Below are 25,086 nucleotides of genomic sequence, written 5' to 3'. Positions count from 1 at the left end.
AGTGAGCTGGGGGTAATGGACCTTTGGGGACCAGCTCCTTCACAAGCTTCAGCTGCTCGGGCTAATGAAGCTGTAGAGGCTGCTGCTTTGTTTGGCCCCATCAGCCTCCCAGGAAGTGCCTACCGTGCCTCTCTGTCTTAGAAGTTGTGTGTGTGTGTGAGTGTGTGAGAGAGAGTGTGTAGACAGTGAGTTGCACATTCTTTGTGAGTGATGTTAGTTCAGGTTGGTGGAGCTGCTCAGTCTCTTCTGATGCTGTTATCTTTATCCAGACAGAGAGTGTGTTTTTTCTTTTTGTTATATAGTGTGCTGTGTGTGTTCAGATTGCATATGTTTCTCTTTTATTTATCTCTCCTACTGTTGCTGTCTATGCATTCTTTCTGATAGTTAGTCAGTCGCTGTGACTTTTCCTCCCACTCCTCTGCCCTTCATCTCTCACTCGTTTTTTTTTTAATTGTTTTAATTCATCAACTTTTTGAAGGGGAGACGAAGCGGGAGTCTGATGCTGGGGATGCAGAAGAAGAAGAGGAATAAGAGTTTGTTTTTCAGGATGTGTGTGTGTGTGCCTGTGGGATATGAGTCCCAGCTGTAAGGAGGTCTGCACCTCCTGCCTGATGCTGGTTGTGGAAGCCTGACCCCCCCCCCCCCCCCCCATATGTGAGTGTAATTATCTAGGCCAAATGATGAGAGGGTTGAGGCGTAGTTTGGGGCTTGCCAGATGCAGAGGAGGGTGTCCACAGGGGTTCCATTAACACGACTGAAAAGGAGCTGTAAACTACTCCATACCGAGCAGTAGTCCAGAAGTTGTTGTTTCACACTCAAATTGATTCAAGAAGATGGTCCTCTTTTCAAGTCTAGTTTCCAGGATCCTGTGGATGTGCTTTATTGTTGGGCCTAGTTTTAATGAAATTTTGTCAATGTCTGAATTGGAGCCAACTGCTTCTTCTTTGCCTTTTGTCAGGTTTTGTTCTTGCAGTCTGTTCGTTCACTCTTCTGCTGCCAAGTAAGCCTCGTAACAGCTTTCGCTAGCAGCGCATATCATCAAGTTTGACTCATTCCGTATGCGTCCATGTCCCCAGTGTCAGCAACCAACACTAGTAGGCCAAAGTTCCCCTGTTCAAGCTGTTCTACGCCTCTTTCTGGAACTTGTTTGACAATAAAGGACATGTTGTACCATAAAAATACACACCCTGGAAAGAAACATGCAGGATCGAGTGTTGTTTAAGACTGCTGAAATCTGACTTGTTAACATTGTTATCTCGTAACATTAACCTAGACAAACGTCCTTGCCGTTTAGCATATCAGCTACCCTGCTACACAATAAACCAAGAAGTTGACAAAATGGACATGGTTGCTGACCTGCCTTATTACTAGTGTTGCACCGATACCGATACCAGTATCGGATAGGGCCCCGATACAGCACTAAAATGGTGGTATCGGTATCGGCGAGTACCAACAAATAGTGCATATACTTTTTTTTTTTTTTTTTTTTTTTTTTTTTTATCAATGGTTTGGTCCACAAACAAAACAAACACACAAAGAAACAATACAGGGAAAGAAAAAAAAAAAAGAACTGACCAAACTTTAACTCTATTGTGTTAAAAATCAGAAAAGCCACTGTGCTGCTCAGTAAGGTAAACCATCAATTATAGAGGACTAGTCCTCAGTTATGTCTGAAGTGCTGAAACTGTCTTTCTTACTGTTACACTAGTATTATACATGGGACCAAACCATTGATAAAAAAAAAAATAAAAAATAATAATATTTTTCAAATTTCAAACAGAGTGGTATCGGTATGGTATCGGTATCGGCCGATACTGCACAGCCAGGTATCGGTATCGGTATCGGAGCCAAAAAATGGCATCGGTGCAACACTACTTATTACCTGCCTTTGTATTAGCAAGTAATACCTTCAGCTCTGTCTCAAGTGTCCAATTGATTTTCACAGTGCTCCTCACACATTGATTCTCACCGTGGTCATCACACATCGCATTCCTTCAGATTAGTAGAAGGGCATCCAGGATACAATTGTTAATTATTGATTGGTTAAATTGAGGTGGTTCAAGAGGCAATTGTGAAACATGGTTTCAGCGATGACATTCAAGGATAAGTTCCCAAGGCTAGAGTGATTGAGAGGAAGATAAAGAGTTGGCCATTGATTCACATGCTGACCGGCTATTCCTCTCACTGCAGTGCGATGTCCAGCACTAATCACCACCCTAACCTGCTCTAGAAGTTTTCATTGGACTGCAATGATGCAGAGTAGAGTCCGAAAACAAAGGGAATTCTAGTTCTACTTTTAAAGCATCCATCAGCATCAGTGTTGCGCTCATCCACCCTGGACTGGGGACTCTGTCTCTCTCTCTCTGTCTCTCTCTGTCTCTCTCTCTCTCTCTCTCTCTCCATGACCTGGCTGGCTCAAAGTGTGTCCTTGGCTACACACACACTCACACGCAGACGCAGACACACCCACCTGCTCCTTCTCCTTCTTCACTTCTACAGACATACACACACACACACACACACACCATCTTCCTCTTTATCTTACAGCTCGAGGCAGATTTATCATCCATTTTATTGCAGGATATTTTATGCTCAGAGAGGGTATATCATGTGGATAGTGATCTCTTGCTGACTCTTGGAACTTTTCGGACCATAGGCGCAGAAACTCATTCCTCCAGTCTCTCTCCGGTTTTGCCCACTCTTCAATATACAGCAGGGCCTGTTGCAGCAGTGCCCATGAGTGCTCACTGTCAGTAGAGCGTCCCCTACAGGAATGAATACATTAATGGATTGATTGACAGATTGATTGACTAATTGATTGATTGGTTGGTTTATTTTATTGTTTTTGGGGCCACATAGGCTCCCCTGCTGTGGTAAAACTGATCATTTTAACGAGGGCAGCCTGGTCTTGTCAGCCTGGAACAGGAATATTGGCCGATATATTTACCCTCCCCTTACTAGAAGACAACAACTTCTTAACCTTCTTCTCATTTTCATCTTGGTGTAAGTAAGTATATTTGCGGATGAAATTTGCTAGAGGTTTACGCCAATGTGCCTCAGCCTTAAATAAAGGGTGCCATCATACTCTTGACATTGCCAGTCGCCTCACGCTGCCAAATCAAAGTGAAGGTTACGACAGTCCTCCATCTAGAAACTTCTTTTTGCTGACGGCACCAGGCTTTGCGAGCTGAAATACCCTGCCATCTGTTTCACTGGCCTTGCCTGGCCTGATGAGATGAGATGAGATGAGATGTCATGAGATGATATGAGATGACATGAGAGCCACACCACTGAGGAAGCCTTCCATCCAGCTAGTCACTGCAAGGACCTTGTCGAGTGACAGAACCCCTCTCACCTGAGGTACTGCCCTGGATCATCTCCAACTGAAGGGTTGGCCTCTCTCTCTCATCTGCTGTGGCCTTACTGTGGGAATTGATTAATCAATAGTGGACGTCACCAGCAAGGACGACATGATTTTTTTATTGACTCCACGGCTTTGCTGTCGGCTCTGTTGTGCCATCATTACATCCGCGGGGTCAGGCTCCCGGGTACTCTGAAAAGGGAGACCATAAAAGAACCCTGTAAATGATTACCACTCGTTCTTGTTAAACTCGTCTTAGTAGTTGTTACAGGGCCCTTTGCTGTTTAATACCCTGTTTTCTTGCACCAATGTTGAGGGCTCATGTGTTTTAACATCATAAAGGTGTTAAGGCTGTCGAAAGCATCTTGTCAAGGCATTGGTTGCCTTGGTTGGATAATTAGTAATTGATTAACTTTTTTTGAACATTAACTTTTGGAGTCTCCAGAATGATGTGTTTGCTTTTATTATGTGTGCCTATCTAGTGCCTCCTGGGAGGGAGCAAGGTCTGTGGTCCACAAGAGTATTTATTTCTTCATACAAAAGTACATATCACAAAGTACACATCACAATCAGGGGCGGAGATCCCATTTCATTGTAGGGGGGGACAATACATGGTAACATTTCAGAGTGTAATTCCGGGGGGGGGGGGGGACATGAAAAAAATGCTTTCACGAGAGCTAGCATAAACTGCTAAATACCAAATTATCGTATCACATTTACAAACAGAAATTCTAAGTGATTTTTGAATGATCTAAACGGCATTAAATGAACTAATGCGAAATATCTACTCACAGACAAATAATGTCCAAAGTTCAAGAGAACTTGATGCTCAAAGTAAGTTCTAAAAAGGCTTAAGGACGTTTCGACTGGGAATTGAACTAGCAACCTTCTCAGTAACTCACAACCTCTCTATCCACTGTACCACTCTCACCCGATGCTGACAATACCAGTATTGTTTATTGAGCCCACGAAAAAATGACATTAATTTACTTTCAGTTAATTTAACTAATCTGGAGAGGCACTGACATGTAGACCTACGTTTATTAACAAGCATTAACCTGCCCCTGACAGGACCGTGTCCTAACTGTCTAGCTAGCTATCGTAAGGGTGTTAATTACCTGCGTGTGTTATGGCAAACGTTCACGTTGTCATGTCAATCCATTAATAAACGTATTAATACTTGTGATTATCGATTGGAACTTCGTAAATGGAGTTTAGAGAAACTTCTTCTTACATGTTGTTACTTCGTTCGAGAGTGAGGTAAATATCTTTACATATCGTGTATCATAGCGGGAGGGGGAGAGAGGAAGAAACAATCTCACAACCTGACCGTGTGGGCAGATTGACTAAAACACGGTGCTCGCCCCGCCCTTTGGAAATAGCATACCCGAACCACTTTGAGGAATAGGGGGATCATGATTTTTCAACACTTAAAAAGCACATTATTTTAAGTTTATAATAAGCAGTGCTTGTGTAGTCGTGCGTTTGTTTCATATTATTTTTTTTTTAATTTTTTTTTTATTTTGTTGAGGGGGGGACAACTTTACCCCCCCGTCCCCCCCGGGATCTCCGCCTATGATCACAATAGGCCCTGTCCCATCTCTGGAATTTGTGTTGACTGTGTAATTGTTGACTCACAGTCTTCCATTGAGCTATTTTCTATAATGCTCTGTTTGCTGCTGTTGGTCCCCACTGTCTAAGTGGAATGGATTGAGCTGTCAATATGGCTCCGGCTGACGGGAAAATCCATCACTCGGAAGCAGGGGGATTTGAGGACACACTTGGTTGCCTCTTCCTCTGGATCAGTGCTCCCCTTCACCCCATTGCTTTCATTAGGGGCTCAGGGCACCATCAGTGGGGTGATTTATGGTCTAAAGTCCTTATCTATCTGGGGCTATTTGGCCAACACTTTGCCTATATGAGGCTGTGGTACATGGACCCTTCCCAGGTCGTGGTTGCCTAACAGGGCTTGAGAGTGTTAAAGACAGCATACATTTGTATTTGTTTCTGTACCAGAGTCCAGAGTAATGCTTAAATAATCACCTTTTACACTTAATGAACTTTGAAGCATGTTGACCATATCAAGCTACTTTGTGGAGTCATGCTTAATAATTATTACTACAGTCTGTCTATTATAAGTTAATACGCTTTTTGCCTTTTTTGGAGCAGGCAACTTTGCCTCTGTTGTATGACATAACACTGTGTGGATAAGATAAAAGTCACTTGTGGTCTTGTGGAAATGCTGTAATAAAATGCTTTTGTGGAAGTTGCATCTAGGATTAATTGAAAAGTCAAGCAGAATCCTTCAACCTTTGTTAGTCTTCTATCATACCAAGCAATGGGAAGCACAATAAATGTTGTTGTTTATTTTGGCTTTTCACCATGCCACAGCAAAGGTCAAATGGCAGCCGCACAACAAAGCGGCCAATTTAGCAAGCAGAACCTCGCTAACTCAAACTGCAACTGTGAAATCCCATTCATATGAAGTCTGTGAATGCTCTCTCCATCCCTGCCAGCATCTTCAAGCAACACCCTGAAAAGGACAGTGGGGGAAACTCTCAATCCATTTTACCTAGCTCAAAGACCGTGGAGGAGTTATCACTTTGATAATTCAGGTTTCATAGTATTAAAAGGGTAAGGGGTTTTTAATGAAAACATGAATTCCCAGAAGGCCGGGCTATTACTTTCTCCATAGGCTGTCTCTTTCCTGTGACGACTGACTCCTAACCATCAGCAATTCATGAATAGGTCCTGGTTCCTTTCAAAGACCCTTCTCTAGTTCTGCACAAGACCACCCCCCTGTGTCTACACTTGTGGCTCTGAAGTTTTGTTTATGCTGTGACTCTGGCCTTGTCTGTGAGACTGCTGTATTTCTGAATCAAAAACTCACCAATGTAGCACTTACACTTGGGTTGGACATTTTGTTAGATGTATACTAGAAATCACCATAATCGCCAATGATTGGAGATTTTTCTCATGCTAAGTAACAAATGAGACCTGAATGGCCTTTTTTTTTTAAAGAGAAGCAGACATTATATTTTGGTATCTATAGTTGAAAAGTGTTTTCTATTTACTTTTACATATTTTGTACATTTATATTTTGTGACATGTTGAATTGAAAGTTTGCACAAAGTTTTCTAAATAAAAGAAGAAAAATAATCAAATATGAGTAGGCACCTTTTATTTGTCGAGTATATAATTCAAAATGTAATAGGTGCTTATTTGATGTAAACTATTCATTTTCAGAAAATGTGCTAAATTGGTATATGCATCGTTATCTGAATATGAAATGACCTATAGGGATATGAGAGTTTGGTCATATCTCACAGTCCAGCTAACTGCAAGGATTGCTGGTGCTGTGACATCACAACAAACTTGACTAAAAACAGTGAGAATATTTAATGCTTCCCTCTGGCATAATCTGGAGAAGTGAACGTCAGAAGCTTGAGGTGTAATTTAATAATATCCTGTGAGTCCAGAGAACCAAACACATGGTTTCACTTCAGATGGCCCCCTTACACAGTACCAGGGATAGTGGTAATCTGGCAACAATTTGGGGCTCCATGGTCCTCAATTTCACTGGCTGTCAGCAGTGTCAATCAGTGGCATGCATCTTCTGATGACAATACAAAACACTGGACTGGATTGTTGTTTAGCCCTCCCTCCCTTCTTCTAGGTCAGTGGTTGGTTGTTTTCCCTGTCAGTCAAAGGTCCTTTTTCCTGTTGAAATGAGATGAAGGAAAGGCACAGTATGTACCAACCAATGTGCAGACGGGAAAGGTCTTCAGAGCCCCTGACATCAGATCACACTGTCTGACGCTAAATGCTAATCCAGAGACTGACTGTGACCTCAGACTGGATAACTGACTGTCCTGGTCACCATGACTGCAGTCTGGGGCATTTAATCTGTTTTCCATCCGATTGGCTTTACTTGAACCTTGCATAGTAGGACTATGATCCAAATATTAAAATGCGTCATGGTAGATGTCGTATGAGGTTGAGGAACAGATAATTAGTGTGATGTTACTGTTATTCGTGATCGTCATGATCACACTCATATCGTTTGAGACTACGACACAGATTGATATGCCTTCCTTTTTTGACCAGTAACAATCATGGTAATGTGACATTGATTCCTCACTGATCATGAACTTGCTTTATAATTGAGCATTATTGAACATAGGGCAACCAATGATGGGTTATGGCATCTTTAATGGCATGCTTGTATTGTGGCTTGGTCAGTCCTTTAACCTTGTTACTTCAGGGTTGAGAAACTGTTACCTGTTCAGGTCTTTACAGTTTTGGCATGTTTGGTAATTGATGGTTTTGTCAGAGAAGAGAGCCAAGCCACTCGTAGTGACTCAAAATCAGGGATAAAGAAGGCCAGTGTTGAAGCACACAGTACCATGTCTGCTCTGGTTCAAATCTTCAACATTTTTGCTGTTACTTTAGCAAGCATTAAAGAAATGCCATGACAATTGACCCATGAACGAGCACACACACACATATACACACACACACACACACACACACACACACACACACACACACACACACACACACACACACTCATGCCAGCACAATGCCTTGGTGTGTCAGCTCTGTCCCTACTCTGGTACCTGATCCCAGCAGCATGGACAAGCCCGCTCCAGTGTGTGTTGCTGTGTGTGGACACTGGAAATGATTAATGCTTTGTCATCATATGGCATGGGTTCTGCTGAGCAACAGGATGTGCTACGGGACAACGGACAATAGGAGACAGACATCCCATAATGCTTTACACAAACAGCCCAGAGGTGTGAGATCAAGGGAAAACAGGAAATGGGAAATGGGTGCAGGTGACCCAAGGACTGCCTGATGGGAGATGCATTGAGTGTTGCACTGAAATCCAATCTCTCTTTCTCTTCTCTCTCTCTCTCTGTCTCTCTGTCTGTGTCTCTCTCTCTTTGTCTGTCTGTCTCTGTCTGTCTGTCTCTCTGTCTGTCTGTCTCTTTGTCTGTCTGTCTCTCTTCTCTCTCTGTCTTAACTGTGTCTATGTCAAGCACAGATACACACCTACATGATTTGTTCTCTGTTTCTCTTTATCTCAGCCCTCTCCTCCATCCCTCTCTCCCTCTCCCTCTCCCTCTCCCTCTCTCTCTGTATAGCAGTCTCATTCCGTGCCCCATAGTGTCTGAGCATAAACAACAGCATGTTCTGCTCGTAGCCTGAAAAGGGCTGAGCGAAGCCCAGCAGGTCCAGCATGGGTTTGTGCTCTTCAGAACACAGACACATGGCTGAATAGGCTCAGCAGTCTCAGCCCTGGAGCATAATGAAAAAAGAGAGAGAGAGAGAGAGAGAGAGAGTGGTGGAAGAGGAAAGGGTTGGCCTGTGGAGAATGCAGGGTATTTTATTATACACTTGGGTTTCATTACAGAGCGCTGCTTTGTTCTGTGTAACCTGAGGGCCAGTGTGTTTTGATGGTGATCTGGTGGAATAAACTGAGACAGACACTGCGTGTGTCGGTGCGTGTGTCTTTGCATGTGTCTGCGTGCGTGTGTGTGTGAGTGCGTGTGTCTGTGCGTGCGTCTGTGCAAGAGTTTGTGTGTGTGTGTTTGTGTGTTTCATGCTGCCCTGATAAGCTGAATATAGGGAAAGAAAAGCACCAGAATGCCTCTCAAATCAGAACCTCCAAGCCTTTCACTAGCCATATATTACAAGCCTGTCCCCTGCATGTTTGGGGCTCCTCTGGAACTAAGCCAGCAGAATAGAGTGTCCCTTGTACAGCCTTTTAAGCACACTGCTGTTAGCATTGCAGCTGGAAATAGACAGTCAAATGGACAGTATTAGTGGTTCCCTTAACTTGGTGCCAAATATATGTAATCTAGTTTAAGTCATCAAGTAATTTGGAGAACCGTGAAATGAATAAGGGATGTGTCTGTACGGCAGGATGAGATGATATCAAGGATTCTGCCATTGTGTTGGAAGGCCTGGGGATATATAAAGAGTGTCTGTAATCAGCAGATAGTTTAAGAGGGAAACACTCCCTGTCAGTTTGGTTCACATCAGTTTAGCTATGCCAGATGCCTTGGAGGTGTCTGGGCGTGTATATATATTGTTATATCAGAGAATTGTGTGTAATGTAGTCTATGGTGGGACTACACCTACAAATTGCACTCAGAAATGGTGACTTCTTTTCTGGCCCAGTTTTGGTCAAGCTGGTTTGCCAGCAACAAAAATGAAACTGAACTTGTGGTTGCGTTCATGCCACAATATCAAGGCTTCAAAGTGGTACCACTCTCTTGCCTCTGAAACAGAGGAAACCATTTGTAAAGAAAGGAGAACAAAAAACAGGATTTAGCAGGAGGTACCTGCAGTCTTATCTACTAAATGTCTTCACGAAGACATCAATCTAAACTTAAGGCTTGTGTTTCTTTTCTTTCCTCTCAGGGGGTCTGAAAGGGGCAACCATCGTGGATGCCTTGGACACTCTTTACATCATGGAGATGTACGACGAGTTTGAAGTTGCTACCGATTGGGTGGTAAAAAATCTGGACTTTAACATGGTAAGAACCACTTGTTTCATTACTAGTTGATACTGGTCTAAAGGTTATCCATGTTCTCTTTTTATGGAATATTGGAAGAGAATGGGTAAGAATAGTTCATTCTCACCTCTGTGTCCCGACAAAGCCCTACGTGTCCATACACAGTCTTCATAATCAGTCTGACTTCCCAGACAGTTTTGTGTCTGTCTGTCTGTCTGTCTGTCTGTCTGTCTGTCTGTCTGTCTGTCTGTCTGTCTGTCTGTCTGTCTGTCTCTGTGTCTCTGTCTGTGTCTGTCCGTCTGTCTTTTTTTCTGTGAGTCTCCTTACCACTGCAATCAGTGTAAGATATCTAAAAGTACTGTGTTTGAGTCAATCCCCAGAGCTTAGTCATTATGTCTTTTATTCTCTGCATTTGTGCTTTTTACGCTGTGTGTTTTAGCTCCACAAAAGGCTCTTGCTTGAAGTGCCCCCTCAAATCTCTAGAGTACTGGAATCAGTGGAAGTTAGGTCTATTATTTTGAATCATAACCACTTTAATAACAGACCAAGATATCCAACCCTGTAACTTGGTGTTGAGACACTGTTGAGACGTTATTGAGACATTGTTGAGGCATTGTGAGCTCAACCTCCCTATGGAGGTGATGGGAGGCTGGTCTGCTGCTGAAGTGGAACTGATAGAGGTAACCTTACATTCAGCCAGTGGTTTGGAGCACTTAGCAGCGCCCACACTACAGCTAGTGCCGCCAGGGCTGACTCATCAGTCTGGAGTGGCTGCTAGTGTGTGTGTGTGTGTGTGTGTGTGTGTGTGTGTGTGTGTGTGTGTGTGTGTGTGTGTGTGTGTGTGTGTGTGTGTGTGTGGGTGTGTGTGTTGGCAGGGGGGTTGTGGGTGAGGGAAAGAGACAGAAAAGTGGTTTCTACGCATATCTATATATACAAGTGCTCTGCTGTAAGTTTAGTTTATTATATTGCCTCCATCAAAGCCCCCCTGAAGTCTTCCCTCCAGAGATGTGTATTGTGTAGAGATGTTCTGCCTGGCCCCTCCAGAGGGGTTTCCAGCAGCAGCAGCAGTAGCAGCAGCAGCATCTCCTCCATGTTCCCCTCAGTGGCCTACAGGATGCAGCTGCCTTCATCTCCTTTAATGAGCCTCTATGCCCTCAGCCTACGCCTCCTCTCATCAGCTACACTTTCTCACTTCAGACATGCAACATTATTTGTTCACTTTTAAATATATTTTATGCTTTGGCGGTTGAGTATATCCCACTAAATGTGCAGTCTAGGCTGTTTCCTCCCTCTGTCTCTGCCTCTCTCCACCCCTCTTCTCTCTTCTCTCTTGCTCCCTCTCTTCTCTCTCTCTCTTTCCTTCTCTTCTCTCTCTCTACCTCTCTTCTCCTCCTCTCTCTCTCCCTCTCACTCCTCTCTCTCTCTCCCTCTCCCTCTCTCCCTCTCTATCCCCCCTCCTCCTGTTATTGCTTGTTTTCTTTCCTTGCCGTAGGCCTCTCCTTTGGACCAGCTCACAGCCATACTGAAATGCAGTGTAGCCAAAGCAGTTAGTGCATGCAACTCTGGAACTCTTCAGTCTCATCTACTTATTCATTTCTTCACTGAGAACAGGGAAAAGGTCATGAGAAGTGAGGCGGAAAGGTGAAGCGGACAGGAAACAAAAGAAGGGAGGAAATTAGTTCACAGACAAGAGTGGGGAAGAAGGAGAATAAAAAACGTGCACAAAGAAGTGTTAAACCACTACCGGATGGGAGATTGTGTCTGTTTTCCACTCTCAAGGGTGCTTAACTTGAAATCGGATGGAAAGTGGATTGCCATGGCGAGCGCCACAGGACGTTTGCAGGGGGGTGGTGGATGCGAGGCTAGTAGTGGGATGGAGACACTCCTCCACCACTTCTTTTCACTTCTTTGATGTTCCCCCTGTCCCCACCCCATCCCCCGCTCCTTCAGACCCCATACTCTCTCCACTGGTTGAGAAACCAGCCTCATTATTCATTCATCCTCCACGGCGGCTACGTCCACCTAGAACTGCTACGTGTCTCTTGTTTTTTCATTGAAATTATTTTATTCTTTTTTTTTTCTCCCCCAACTTGTCCAGTTTTAATGATCAGAAAAAAAAGGCTTCTACCAACACTGTTAACAAACTTTTAATTGAAAGGCTTTTGCCTCGCTGCCCTCCAGCGAATCCAACAATGAAAGCAGTTGCAGGAGCCCCTGTGTATCGGCCATTAATATTCATATCCGTCTCCGCAACACGGAGCAATCCCACTTCCCAGATAAGGGCAGTCCTGCCTCTCCCTCTGCGCCGAGGTGATGACCGTGCGGGACTGTGGGTAGGTCATTAGAATGACCCTCGCTGTTGGTGGCACTTTTAGCCCGGCGGGTTGTGACAACAGGGTTTGCCAGGCGTGGTGGTGATGATAACCTGGCAACCCCGCTAAGCCTGTGGAGGGGAAAGACCGAGCTTTGACACAGCAGTGTATGCATCTCTGTATTTGTAATTAAAAATCAGCCCAGCTGAATTATCAACTTCATTCTGTTGATGCCTAAGCATAATTAATGGTTTTTAGTGTAGGACAAGAAGCCCTAATAGTATTTTTTGTCTTTCCTTACAACTCACTCTCAGTGTATAATGGATTTGTGATGAAACCCACAACACGTCTCCCATCATAAAATTAGTCTCTATCGCTCACTGGCTGGCAGACCACCTCTGCAGCTTGGCTCTAGAACTCTCTGACATGACTCTGGGTCCTGTCACAACGGCTCAACCAATTTGCCGTTTCTCCCCTGGCTCTTGTTTTCATAGCAGGCGAATTGGATGAGCGCACAACGAGGCAAAACAAAAGTGGAATTCTTTATTTATGTTGGCCTGCCATATCTGTGCGTGTGCGGGTGCGCATGTGCGTGTGAAAGGTAAGGTGACTGCTAAGGCCTCCTGCTGCTTTACCAAACGCTACTGTGGTGTGTATTATTTAATCTGGGCGTCCTGCCAGCCTCAAGGCAATAATGGGTTGCAAACAGAGGAGAAGAAAGTGACAGACAGAGATAGTGAGAGAAGGGAAGAGATGGGGAGATGGAGAGAGGAGAGCCTCTCCCAGCTTCACAGAGATTTATTTCCCAGCCTGTCTTAGCAGCCAAGGGAGACAGCCATATTATTATTTTGCAAATAGTCTTTTACACAGATACCAGACAAGGTCGATATAGCAAAGGGATGTCCTTAGGTGATCCACACACACTCTTTCTCTCTCTCTCGCTCTCACACTCACACACACAAACACACGGTGATGCAGTAATACCTCATATTCATATTTCTGAATATGTTTCATAAGCTGCCTGTATCACAGCTAAATACTTCCAACAATGGGACTTCCATTAACAAGTTCCAATGTGTAATTCTCAAGGCCCACTAGTTTGAGCCCAGCCATGCATCGTTCTTATCACCCCTACACGTACCCTAAGCACAGAAAAAAAACTCGACACGGACAGGATGCATTTAGCCTTTGCTCTTTTAGCAAAGGTATAATACAAAATGGCTCAAAATCACACTACACTACATCCATTTCATGATTCGTAAATGTGCTCCCCTAGTGCTGTGTCCTTCACTGAGGTGCTGTTAACGCCTTGTTCTACTAGCTTAGCTCCAGCAGGGCCCCTCTTAATGGAACACTGCTTCCTGTACCTCTCTGGTATACAGTATTGTGCTGCTGTTACCAGAATGTTCCGCTCTGTTGTTGCGGGTGCCGAAATGAAACGCAACATGTCAAACACACCTGCCACGGTTTCTCAGCGGTAGCCTGTGTGTGTGTGTGTGTGTGTGTGTGTGTGTGTGTGTGTGTGTGTGGTGCTTGTTTTGTAGGTGGGCAGGATGGGATGATGGAGTGGGTTGTGGTTGGTGATGAGGCGGTAAAGGGCCTGTAATCTCTGCCTCTCCAGGTCCTCGTGTCCTCACACGATGAACGCTGATTAGCTCGCGCTCGCCCCTCGCGCTCGCCCCAGCTGTGAGCCTCTTAAATCATCCCAGCCTGGGCAGCTCAGGAGCACAGACCGTCACACCATCCTGCTATCATCCTCCTCCTCTCCTCTTCCTCCGGCTCTGCTGTCAGTCTGAGCAGATCCTCTTGTCTTCTCTTTTCATGTCTCCTCTTCTCTTCTATTCTAACCTCCTCTTTTATTCTATTCTCTCCTCCTCTTTCATTCTATTCTCACCTCCTCTCATGTCCTATTCTCCCCTCCTCTTTTATTTTTCACCTCCTTTTTTCTTTCCACTCTCTCCTTTCCTCTTCTGTTCCCACCTCCTCTTCTTTTCTATTCTCACCTCCTGTTCTATTCTTCGCTTCATTTTCTCTTCTATTCTCTCCTCTTCTATTTTTCACCTCCTCTGCTCTCCTGCGCTCACCTAACTCTGCATGTCTTTCTCATAACCCCCCCCCCCACCCCCTCTCTTTCTCCCTCTCTATCTCTCTCTCTCTCTCTCTCTCTCTCCCTTCCTTTCCGTTCAACCTCTTCACAGATGTGGTGGCTCAGGCTTTGGCATGAGCTGCAACAGCTGGATGGAGAGCTGTGTCAGTGTCTGGGAAAGCTGAGTAATGCATGTCTGTGTGCGGGCACTTGCAGATACCTTACAAGCCTGAGTGTGTGTGTGTGTGTGTGGGAGGGGTGGTTGCTGGCTGTGCCTACATACATGTCTCTCCAGAACGCGTGTGTGTGTGTGTGTGTGTGTGTGTGTGTGTGTGTGTGTGTGTGTGTATGTGTGTGTGGTGATGGCTCAGTTACCCAGTTTAAATATTGATGTAAGTGACACTGGGCGTGACAGCTGCTCTTGTCTTATGTTACCAGTGCGTTTGTTTTACATAGGACAGTCCGGGACTTACCATTGCCTCCATTTATCACAACAGCCCAAACCAGCCCAACCCAAATGCCAGAAAGGCAACTGTGTAAGATACAGAGTGTCCCCTCTAGTCTTGAGCCATACTTTATCCTTTAATGGACACTTCTGGAGTGACTCAGCACCTCTCTGGCTTAGTGAGAGCCTGAGTGAGCCTGTATAGTATTGTCTACATCACCATCCACTTCCCCAGAGGAGAGAACGCAGTCTTTTTACTGCAACGAACAGGTTGGCTAACAGGCAAACAGCATTTTAAAAAGCAGCAGCCATTAACAAATGTGTACAGTAATTGTTAAAATGAGAACTCCTTAGGAGAAGAAAGAAAACAACAAGGAAATCAGTAATTAGCCAGACTCAGATGGTCAGGTAATTGGTCATTTTTAGCTGATTTTTCGGTTAAGGATTGTTGTGCAGTTACAGGCAGGAACAGGTTGGTAATTGCAATCACTGAAGCAGCAGTTTTCCTTCTTGCTCATCACACCTGCTGTGATGTTGAAACAGAATTATTATCAAACTCCCCAGCTTAGACTCTCTTTTACATTGTACTTTCTCTTCCTACCAGAAGAGGGAGGGAGGGAGGGAGGGAGGGGAGAGGGAGAGGGAGAGAGATAGAAAAAAAAGACCCTTTACAGAAGCTGTAAGCAGAGTTACTTTCAGTCATGAGGAAGAGTGAATACAAATAAAATAAAGTTTCCCCTTTTTGGCTCAAACTATTTATTGTAATGTACAGTAATGCATTCCATTTTAGGGATAATTGCAACTGTATGTCTCCATCCGGTGTCAGGAAGGACATTCATTATTAAGCACTTGAGAAGTTGTTTTAATTAATTCACAAGTTTCTCTCAGTGGAGGAAACACATCTCATGCCTTCCTTGGGGATCGAGACCTGTCTCGTGGAGTTTCCATTGTCGAGTTTCTCCCGACATATCAAAAAACCCACGCATAAAATAAATCCTTTCTTTGTCCCTTCGACATTTGGTACCGTGAGAAATCGCTGAGATGGAAAAGGAATGTATCGCAGACTACTGAAACTCCACTTAAGTGTTGCCTCAATATTACTTTCTCAGGGCCAACTATCTACTTCCTTCGTCTTAAAGGTTTAATGAGGTGCAGAGATAGAGGGCTTTTGGGAGGACCTAACATCTTGAGTGACTCATGCCAGAATCACCATTAAAATGGTTCTTCAGTCATCCGGTCAGGAGTTGAAAGCATGTGAACTTCACATCAGCCTTTCTGAAGAAAAGAGGTCCACACACGAAGAGTTGTTAGAGAGAAAGCATGAGACAGAGACAGAGACAGAGACAGAGACAGAGACAGAGACAGAGACAGAGACAGAGACAGAGACAGAGACAGAGACAGAGACAGAGACAGAGACAGAGACAGAGACAGAGACAGAGACAGAGACAGAGACACACTAAATAAGAGAGATTGAGTGAGCGTCAGATGCAGTTAGAGAGAGTTGGGGGTAATCTCCAATGAGATGGAGAGACAGTAAGAGAGAGAGACAGAGAGACAGAGTAAGCGTGAGAGAGGGCGAAGTAATCTCTAATGAAAAGGTTGGAATTTAGTTTTGCATTTGGAGCTGGAGGACTTTGCATGCCAACAGGATCTGCGTGTCAGTGCACTCGCTGCAGCTGGGCTCTAGTCTGAGGACGTGCGTCTCCAAGCACTCAAGGATCCTGCTGAATTATGAACCGCCCTCTGACACTTCAGAATCATCACATTAGTGTGTCTTTGATGGCAGAACTGTATTCGAAGAGGAAATAATATGCTTTTCTGGTTTTTCCCTTTCCTTTAGTGTGTAGGTAACTTTTAGTGCGTAAAAGGTACGCACCATTTGGGGGAACTGCTCAACAGAAAACACTTTTCTCAGCTGCCTGAAACACCTCATTGGAATTCAAGCCCTTTTCTTTTGTTACAAGATGACACAATGTCGTAACACGATCCTTATTGCTTGCCTAGTTGACCAATCAGAGCACACTTGGCTCATCGGGAGGAGGGAGGCTTACAGACACAGGAGCTTTGACACAGCATTGCAGAGAGGGGCTGAATGGAGATGAACAGTATGAGAAATGTTTTGTTTTTTTTGGAACGTTGAAGCATGTAAATGTATTCTAGTAGAATGAACATAATAGGTCCTCTTTAAGATCTGTCGGGATGTTTTTTTTTTTAATTGGTGAGAGGGAGAGAAACAGAGAGGCACACATTCATGCATTCAAATCTATTACCAAAACATAACAGAAAAATACTATAAAGACACTATCAAGCTTCTTCCAACAGAAGAGATGAAAAGATGACCACTTCTACTCCAGCACAGCATTTTCTGTGTTCCTACAATCAGATAGAGCAACATGCTCTATCTGATCTCTCTATCTGATCCCTCTCTCTCTCTCTTATGCTCTCTCTTTTATGCTCTCACACTCTCTTTTTTTCTCTCTCTCTCTCTCTCTCTCTCTCTCTCTCTCTCTCTCTGTCTTCTCTCTCTGTGTGTGTGTGTGTGTGTGTGTGTGTGTTTCATTCTTGCAGAAAGCCTCTGTGAATCTTAACTCAACTCAAGCATGTGGGTTCAGATCCACTACCTACCCGTGAGAAAACTGCAGAGATGCCTTTAAATCTCTCCTCTCCGATGTGCATCAGGGGAGCCCATGGCCTGCTCACACAATGCTGGTGCAGTGTTCACACACTGACACACTCTTTCAGTGGACAAGATTTTGTAGATTAAACAAGCCCATAAACTGTGTGGACAACAGGACAAGAAGAAGGGTTCCGTAAATTGTCTGGACAGCACAGAGTGGAAGCTCTCAAATGAGGCGTGTCGTGCAGTATGTTTAGCATAGGCTTAGGTGTGTGTGTGTTGTGTGTGTGTGTTGTGTGTTGTGTGTTACAAGCCTTTCTACTCCCTAGGTCCCTCAGCTCCTTAGAGCTGCTCTGTGCAAAGTTTACCCTCTGTTTACCTGTACGACCTGACTGTTGCCATAGCAAACTCCCGCCGACCCCTGCTCCCCACACTGAATGACTCACAGCTTGTGTTCAGACTCTCATCAAAGTCAACATAACCATGTCGAACATGAGGCTCTACTCACCGAGTGTGCTAATGTGAGGTTTCACAGAGGACCGTTTGCTTGCCAAGTGCATTTAGAGTCAAATCAAAAGATCTTTCCGGATCAAATCCCGTACATGAGAAAGCTGTTCTGTCCAGGGTTGGCGCAGAGTAGGGATGTCTCTTTTTCAACATTAATGGAGACTAAAGAGAAACTTTATTGGCATCCAGTTCCAGATGAAGTCCAGATGTTCCTCAATGCGCTGTTTGTTATGAGAACAGCAAACAGCGGTTTGATTGCTGGGATTAACTAATGGGTCTTTGTCCCTAGCATGTCCACATAAATAATTCATTTTCTTTTTGATTTTCTTGATCGCTTTGGCATCACCATAGTAACTGCTTATGACATGCATGAACTGGGCCTTTTTCGAGACTTGAAAGCACTTGAGATGTTCAGCTCAGCCTGAAGGGTGTCACGGTTAGAAAAGGAGAGTTTGAGCACACACCCACTTGCACTTGAGCGTGTGTGTGTGTGTGTGTGGGGGGGGGGGGGGGGGCATGTATATTTGTGTGAACTGATTGTGTGTGTGTGTTTGTGTGTGTGTTGACAGAGGTAGTGTGTGTTTATCTCTGTTCCAGTGCGCGGTGGTGGTTCTGCTCTGGTTGAGCTGTCTGGTGCTGTGGGAGGTTGCCCTCGTCACCCCACATCTGCTCATGCTCTGTCGGTGTCGGCTCCTCTAATTGTACTGTTGATGTTTGCAAGCAGACCATCATACACCACACACAACTAATGACCTCTCTCTCTTTCTCTCTCTCTCTCTCTGTCTCTATCTCTCTCCCTCTCTCTCTCCGTTTTATGTCTCTTCAGAATACAGAGATCTCGGTGTTTGAAGTGAACATTCGGTTTGTGGGAGGGCTGCTGTCGGCCTACTATCTCTCCGGCAAAGAGGTATGTGAACACATTTCCCCTCTCTATTCTCTCTCATGCGCAACACACAGGCTCTCATAGGCAACAGCAGGTACACAAAACACCCCACAGAAGAACTCACTGAGCTTACTGAGTATGCTTTTGTGTGTCTGTGTGTGTCTGTGTGTGTCTGTGTGTCTGAAGGGGTGTATAATGCGCCCTGATGTTAATAAGAATCGGTTGTGTGTGTGTGTGTGTGTGTGTGTGTGTGTGTGTGTGTGTGTGTGTGTGTGTGTGTGTTTATGTGAATGCGATAATAACCAGGCGGCTGTGAGCTGGCAGCCCTCTGAGCTAGAGGCTGGTTGGCTGGTCAAGCCGCTCCACCGGAGGTCCGGCATCTCGCCCACCCGCTCAGCCAAAACAAACAAGCCTCTCAGAGGCACTTTACTCCTCCCTCTCTTGGTTCTCTCTCCTTCTATCCCTCACTCCCTCCATCTCTCCTTACCTACTTCACTCTCTTTCCCTGTCCCTTTCTTCTTTCTCTCTTTCTCTGTTTCTATCCAATTCCCATCCTTTCTCTGTCTCTCTCTCTCTCTCTCTCCTTACCTACTTTTTCTACTTTTTCTTTATCCCACTCTCCTTTCTTCCTTCCTTCTCTGCCCCTCCGTCTTGTTCCCTCTCTTCTGGCGAGCTCCGGCCTGTGCACAGAGCTCCCCTCTTACTCCCTCCAAGTGCTCTCTGAAGAGCTCCCCTTTCATCTCCTCGGCTTGAAATGGCACCAGACCAAGCTGCCCGTGTTGGTTGGCACACAGAGAGACTACTTGTGTGCGTGTGTGCGTGTGTGCGTGTGTGCGTGTGTGCGTGTGCGTGTGTGTGTGTGTGTGTGTGCGTGTGCGTGTGCGTGTGTGTGTGCGTGTGCGTGTGCGTGCGCGTGCGCGTGCGTGTGCGTGTGCTTGTGCGTGTGTGTGTGTGTGTGTGTGTGTGTGTGTGTGTGTGTGTGTGTGTCATCGTGCCCTTGTGGACCGGCTGGAGTAGGTTATGAAAGAGACGTTTGCCCTGTGCTGACTCAGAGGGGATTCTGGGTAATGCCACCGTCCGGGTGGCCGTTTCACTCTTCCCATTACCTTTCCTGTTTTTGGCTTATTTGGAAAGACACACACACACACACACACACACACACACACACACACACACACACACACACACACACACACAGGCTTTGACCTTGTTCGGCCTGCCTTGCCTGTTTTGTGTACTTTACGACCGCATTCTGCTGCCAATCTAAATTAGTACTCAAATCTGTGGCTTCAGCTTCCTTGGGACAATAGCAGGAAATGTCTGTTTGATGACTTGAAGGAAAGTGGAGTTGTTTAAGAGACAGGAAAGAGGGTATTAAAACTAAGAAGAGAGGATGAGGGAGGACTGTCTCCAGGTTGTGATGGTCGTGAGGGGGGGAGTTGGAGTGGCTCCTCACAGGAAGATACGAAGCTGCTGAATCGACTGGAGGTCCTCTTGGGACTTCATTGTGACATGATGACTCGTGTCTAACCAGAGGGACGTGACGGGAGGAAAGATGCTGTTGTTTGTCAGAGCAAGACTGGCCAAGTGTTTGGGAAAACAGAATTAGAAAATCCAAAATGTAAGACCTGGAAAAATACATACCCGTACATGAATACATTATTTTAGAAAGTGAAAAATGTAGGAAAAAGAAGGAAAAGTAGGCTTAATATTTTTTTTTAATTAAAGACCATATTCATCAAAGTAAATATGTGTTATATAATATAAGTTCAAAAGCTGCACACATTTAATACATCAAATCTCTAGGTCACATTTATTTTTGTTTCAACTTTATATTAGGTCATCTTGTGTTGGCATGGAACAGAAATGGAATAATAATAATAATAATAAAAAAAAAACGTATGTATGTATGCATGCATGAAGAGGCATACTCCCCATAGTAATCTTCATGTGATCCAAATGTTCCTCTTTAACAAACTAATGTTAGCAACTGGACCTGGAGAGAATTTGCCATTCATCACTCCTCCTCTTTGTCCTCCTCCTCCTCCTCTTCCTCAGCTACCTCCTCCAGAGCTCACGGTCGCACACACTGAAGGCTCAGATTTATTACCCAAATAAACCGAGGATCATGGCACAGGAAAGCTGGGGAGCCAAGATTGAAAATTATGCGTGTCTTTTCACCGCGTTAAACCCGCGAGTGGGTCTCTAATGAAACGCATCTCTGTTCTCTCTTCATCATGAGCCACCCAGCACCGCTCGTGGTGATGGGAGGATTGAGCGTCATCTCCGGAGATGCCGCAGAACGCTGGCTTTAACGTCTCCGGTTGTCATATTTACCCACCCCCTTCATCCAATTAAAGGCTGTGGAAATGTAAATGGGGTTCTGCTTGCGCTACTAGCAAATGTGGCTTTTGTCAACTCAAACCCACACCCCCCACCGTACCCTCCTCTGTGTAAACGAATCTCTAGTCCAAATTAAAGTGTGTAAATGCACATTTTATAATGTTAGACTTACGGACACATTTGAATTATGGGACAGGGTTGCTCTAAAAACGTTTTACCAGAAATGGATCTTTTAGGTTTATCTTACAGATTTTTGTTTAATATGCCAACTGAGCTTGTGCCATTTGCTCTGCACTGTGTTTGTCAAACAGAGTCTATGCCAGTGCATGACACCCTGTCACAAAATGGTGGTTGTTTGCTAATGTGTTAGCGTTGTCATTTGACTCTGTGATGCGTCGTCTCTAGTTGTTCCACATGTGGCATGACGGCGTCCCTCTCCAACAGCACAGTGTAAAAGATCAGAGAATAGCTAGCTAAGGCCCAATTTCAACTTATGTTGATTTGTTGTTAATCAACCTGATTGGTGTCGAGGGGAGGGGAGCCAATAGGTTTGATACAGCAAAGTCGAACTGTCAATCTATACCCTGGTGACCTAGTAACAATAAACAATAACAGCAGTCTTCTGCCACGGCTCAAGTCAGAGCCACAAGATTCCTGTCTTTTAAAAGAGCAGGGGGGGAGATATATCAGAGTCAGCCCTTGCCTTTGACCGCTTCTTGTCTTACAGAGGTTCGTGCTCATTATTCCTAGACATGCTGATTCCTATGGGAATGAAGATACACAGAACTTTGCTGCGACTGACGGCTTGGAGGGAATGGCATTCAATATCGACTATGTGTTGTTCTTAAGCTGACATTGTTACGGACTTCATACATGAAGGAGGCTTAACTAATGAAATGCATAAATAAACAGAGGAAACAGTCAGTGTGTACAAGGGAGGCTGTAGACAGACTCAGTGGTAGTTCGGCTAATTAATGTATGGCATATCGGTGGCATTGAGGGTCAGGGTTTGTGTTTTGCTGTGCTGTGAGCTTGCATCATAAGCTGTGGGATTTAAATGAGTCCACATCGGTGTATTTATGCATGTGTGTGTACTTAAGTGTGAGTGTGCATGTTGAATGCAATCTGTGTGCATTAACAAACCCAGGTGGCATCATATGGGCACCCCAGCACAAATGCACTCATTGTTATGTTGGCAGGTTGCCATTGTATGCTATTGCAATTGCTATTGAAAAAAAGGGAGGAAAAGTATTTGTACAGCTTTTTTCACCATTCCTCTTATACATGCAGCACACACCACACTGCTCACGCAGATGAGGCTGGAAAAGCTGCCATTGTGCAGAGGATGTAGGGCACACCATTATTATGGGCTATGCATGAAGACATGCTGGACTTACTTTGTGTGCAGCTCACACCTCACATGGAAGGAGGTTGGGTGCTGTTGGGAAGGGGCACTGATGGCAACAGAGGTGAAGAAAACAGAAAAAGAAGACTGGGAAAAGAAAGAGAGGGAGAAAGCTATGATGTTATGTCAGGGAGGGAGTGGAGGAGGAATAAAGTGCATGGGAGAGCAGAGGGGGGAGAAAGTGGCAGGTCCTCTTTTTTATTTTTTCTCCGGGTATCTTGCTTGCTGGGCAGTGGTTCAGTGGCTTTGGCTGTCACTCAGAAAAGGACAATCCCCCTCTGATGAATCTTTTATCAGAGAAAGAGGTACAGAGGAACAGCAAGATCATTGTAGGCATACATATGCTGTCTGCACTGCACATCTCTCGATCTCTCTTGCTCTTCCTCCCTCATTGTCCGTCTCTCTTACCTTATTTGTACAGATAACACCTCTTGTCTAATTCTGTTGTGGTATTTGAAAGAGGAGGAATTCACAGTGCTGCTACTTCACTCAAGTGTGTGTGTGTGTGTGTGTGTGTGTGTGTGTGTGTGTGTGTGTGTGTGTGTGTGTGTGTGTGTGTGTGTGTGTGTGTGTGTGTGTGTGTGTGTGTGTCAGCAAACATACATAATTCCTTCCTGTCGGTTGTGTGACCCAGGCCTATATGAAGATAGGGAAGGAAAGGGAGACTAGAGAGAGAAAATAGAGAGTCTCAACTGCAGTCTTATTTATGGTGCCAGCCTGTTCCCACTGCTGTCTCGAGAAGAAGGGAGTGATGTAGGAAGTTGTTCTCCACAGCATAAGTCCCTGTCTGAGCCGAGGCCAACGGCTCGGAGGCACCTCTGATTTAGATACACTGGCCGTCACCCCCCACCCCCACACTCCAATCACACTATCGCCCAGTCTCTCCCCTCTCCTGGTGTAAGTAAAGCCTCCTGCTTCACTGCTTCTGATTTACTCTTCTGTTAGTTACCGACAGACGGTGTCTCTGCCCAGAGTTCGGTGGGGGAGGAAGGGAGAGTGTGGATGGGGTGGGGTGGGGGGGGGGAGGTGACAGGGCTGAAGGTGTTGACACACTGGACCATCACTGCAGGAGCTCTGAACTCCTGGATGGCTGGGCATATAGATCCGCCCCAGGGCCATTAAAAAAAGGCGATCCCTAGCCTTCCTGGAGACTTCATTGACCACCGATCCAATGAGGGGTCCTCTAGCCAGCTCAGGAGAGGCGTGCTCAGTCTTTAGAAGGCAGTGCAGGATGTCAAAAACTCCCTCTGGTTCAATGGGTGGGGGGAGTTTCTTCCTTATGGTGGGAGTGTGTTTTTGTGTGTGTGGGATTATCACAGTGTGCGTCAGTTAAAGCCAAGGCTTTGAACCGGTTCACGGAACGAAAACGAAAACCAGAAATTTTTGATGTTTTGCTAGGAACAGAAACGAAACCAGAAACTTTAAAAAAAAAAATTATGTTCCGGATCAGAATCGTTTCCCTAAAATAATGGTAACCTGTTAATAACGTTATTTTTTCGCTCTTTCACAAGATTCCTAAATGCAATATGATTGGTGATGTTCTCTTCCGGTCGTTCACTTAGATAGAGAACCTTGCTGCGCGCCGCCAGCTAGTAGCCTTATTGGATCAAATCTATGCACAAGCTGTAGCCACCAGTCTCTCAAACGCAATCTTAAGAAGAGGTAAATATTGTACCAAGTATCTCACACATGTTTGTTTTTAAATAGGAATTCTATAAGATAGGCTACGAATTTCTAATGCATTGTTGTAAAAATCTGCAGGGTCAAGTTAATGAAATTATAGCTAAGTTGGACAGTTAGCATTGGCAGTAGACTACCTGGCTATTGCCCAGCATAACCTACCCTAGTTTGTTAAGTCTTTATTTAAAACTGAGGCTAATAGTTCTCATATTTGGAATTTTAACTTTTTTGTTCAGATGGGAAGACATTGCGAGAATCCTATGCGGCAGCATTATTCATTTGACCCCGCGACTAACAAATCCAAATACAACATTGATGGATGTATGTAGATACCATTGTAGTTTTGTAATATTTGTATTGTCTCTGTTGACAAAAATGCACTGATTGGGCCCTGACGAGGTTTGGCCAAATGCTGTTATGTTTTGTTTGCCCAATAAACAACATGGCATATATTTTCCTTGTCTTAACTCATGTATAATACTTACAAAATGTCAGAATTACAGTTGCCGCTTACATAATGTAGCCTATAGTGCTTTCTTAATGTTTAATGACAAGATAGAGACATTAACATTATTTTAAAGTCCTAATGATCAGCCTACTTATTTGTATGTCCCGCAGCTGACATGGAACACTATTAACCGGTTCAGGAACTTTATTTTTTTGTTCTAACCGGTTCAGGAACGTCAATTTTAGGGTTGGAACGAAAACCGGAAACGTTAAAATACTGTTTCTGTTCGGAACGAACCAATTGGGAAAAAATTCTGGTTCAAAGCCCTGGTTAAAGCTGATGATTTTTTTTATAGTTTTTTTGCTGCCGGTGTTACTGCTGGATTTAATTTAATTTCATCACCTTGCCCCCTCAGTCACCCGTGAAATGTGCTTTTGAGGCTCATTTAGTTCAGTGCGCACTCTAAGATATTGGA

At 44.6% G+C, this 25,086-nt stretch overlaps 1 protein-coding gene across 1 annotated transcript in view; it reads left to right on the top strand.

Annotated features, from left to right (window-relative positions):
• Positions 1-25,086, top strand: part of LOC308361091 (mannosyl-oligosaccharide 1,2-alpha-mannosidase IA-like) — a gene marked incomplete at its 3' end in the record, with an annotated part of 109,703 nt that overhangs the window by 33,893 nt on the left and 50,724 nt on the right. Inside the window, exons 3-4 of the mRNA XM_080833339.1 lie at positions 9,791-9,906; positions 18,679-18,759. Coding sequence (XP_080689465.1) covers positions 9,791-9,906; positions 18,679-18,759 — 197 coding nt within the window. The remainder of the gene's footprint in view (positions 1-9,790; positions 9,907-18,678; positions 18,760-25,086) is intronic.

This window comes from Sprattus sprattus (genome assembly GCF_963457725.1).
Source record: "Sprattus sprattus genome assembly, chromosome: 2".
Taxonomy (NCBI): domain Eukaryota; kingdom Metazoa; phylum Chordata; class Actinopteri; order Clupeiformes; family Clupeidae; genus Sprattus; species Sprattus sprattus.
Note: the sequence above shows the minus strand (reverse complement) of the source record. Positions and strands in the feature narration are given on the sequence as shown.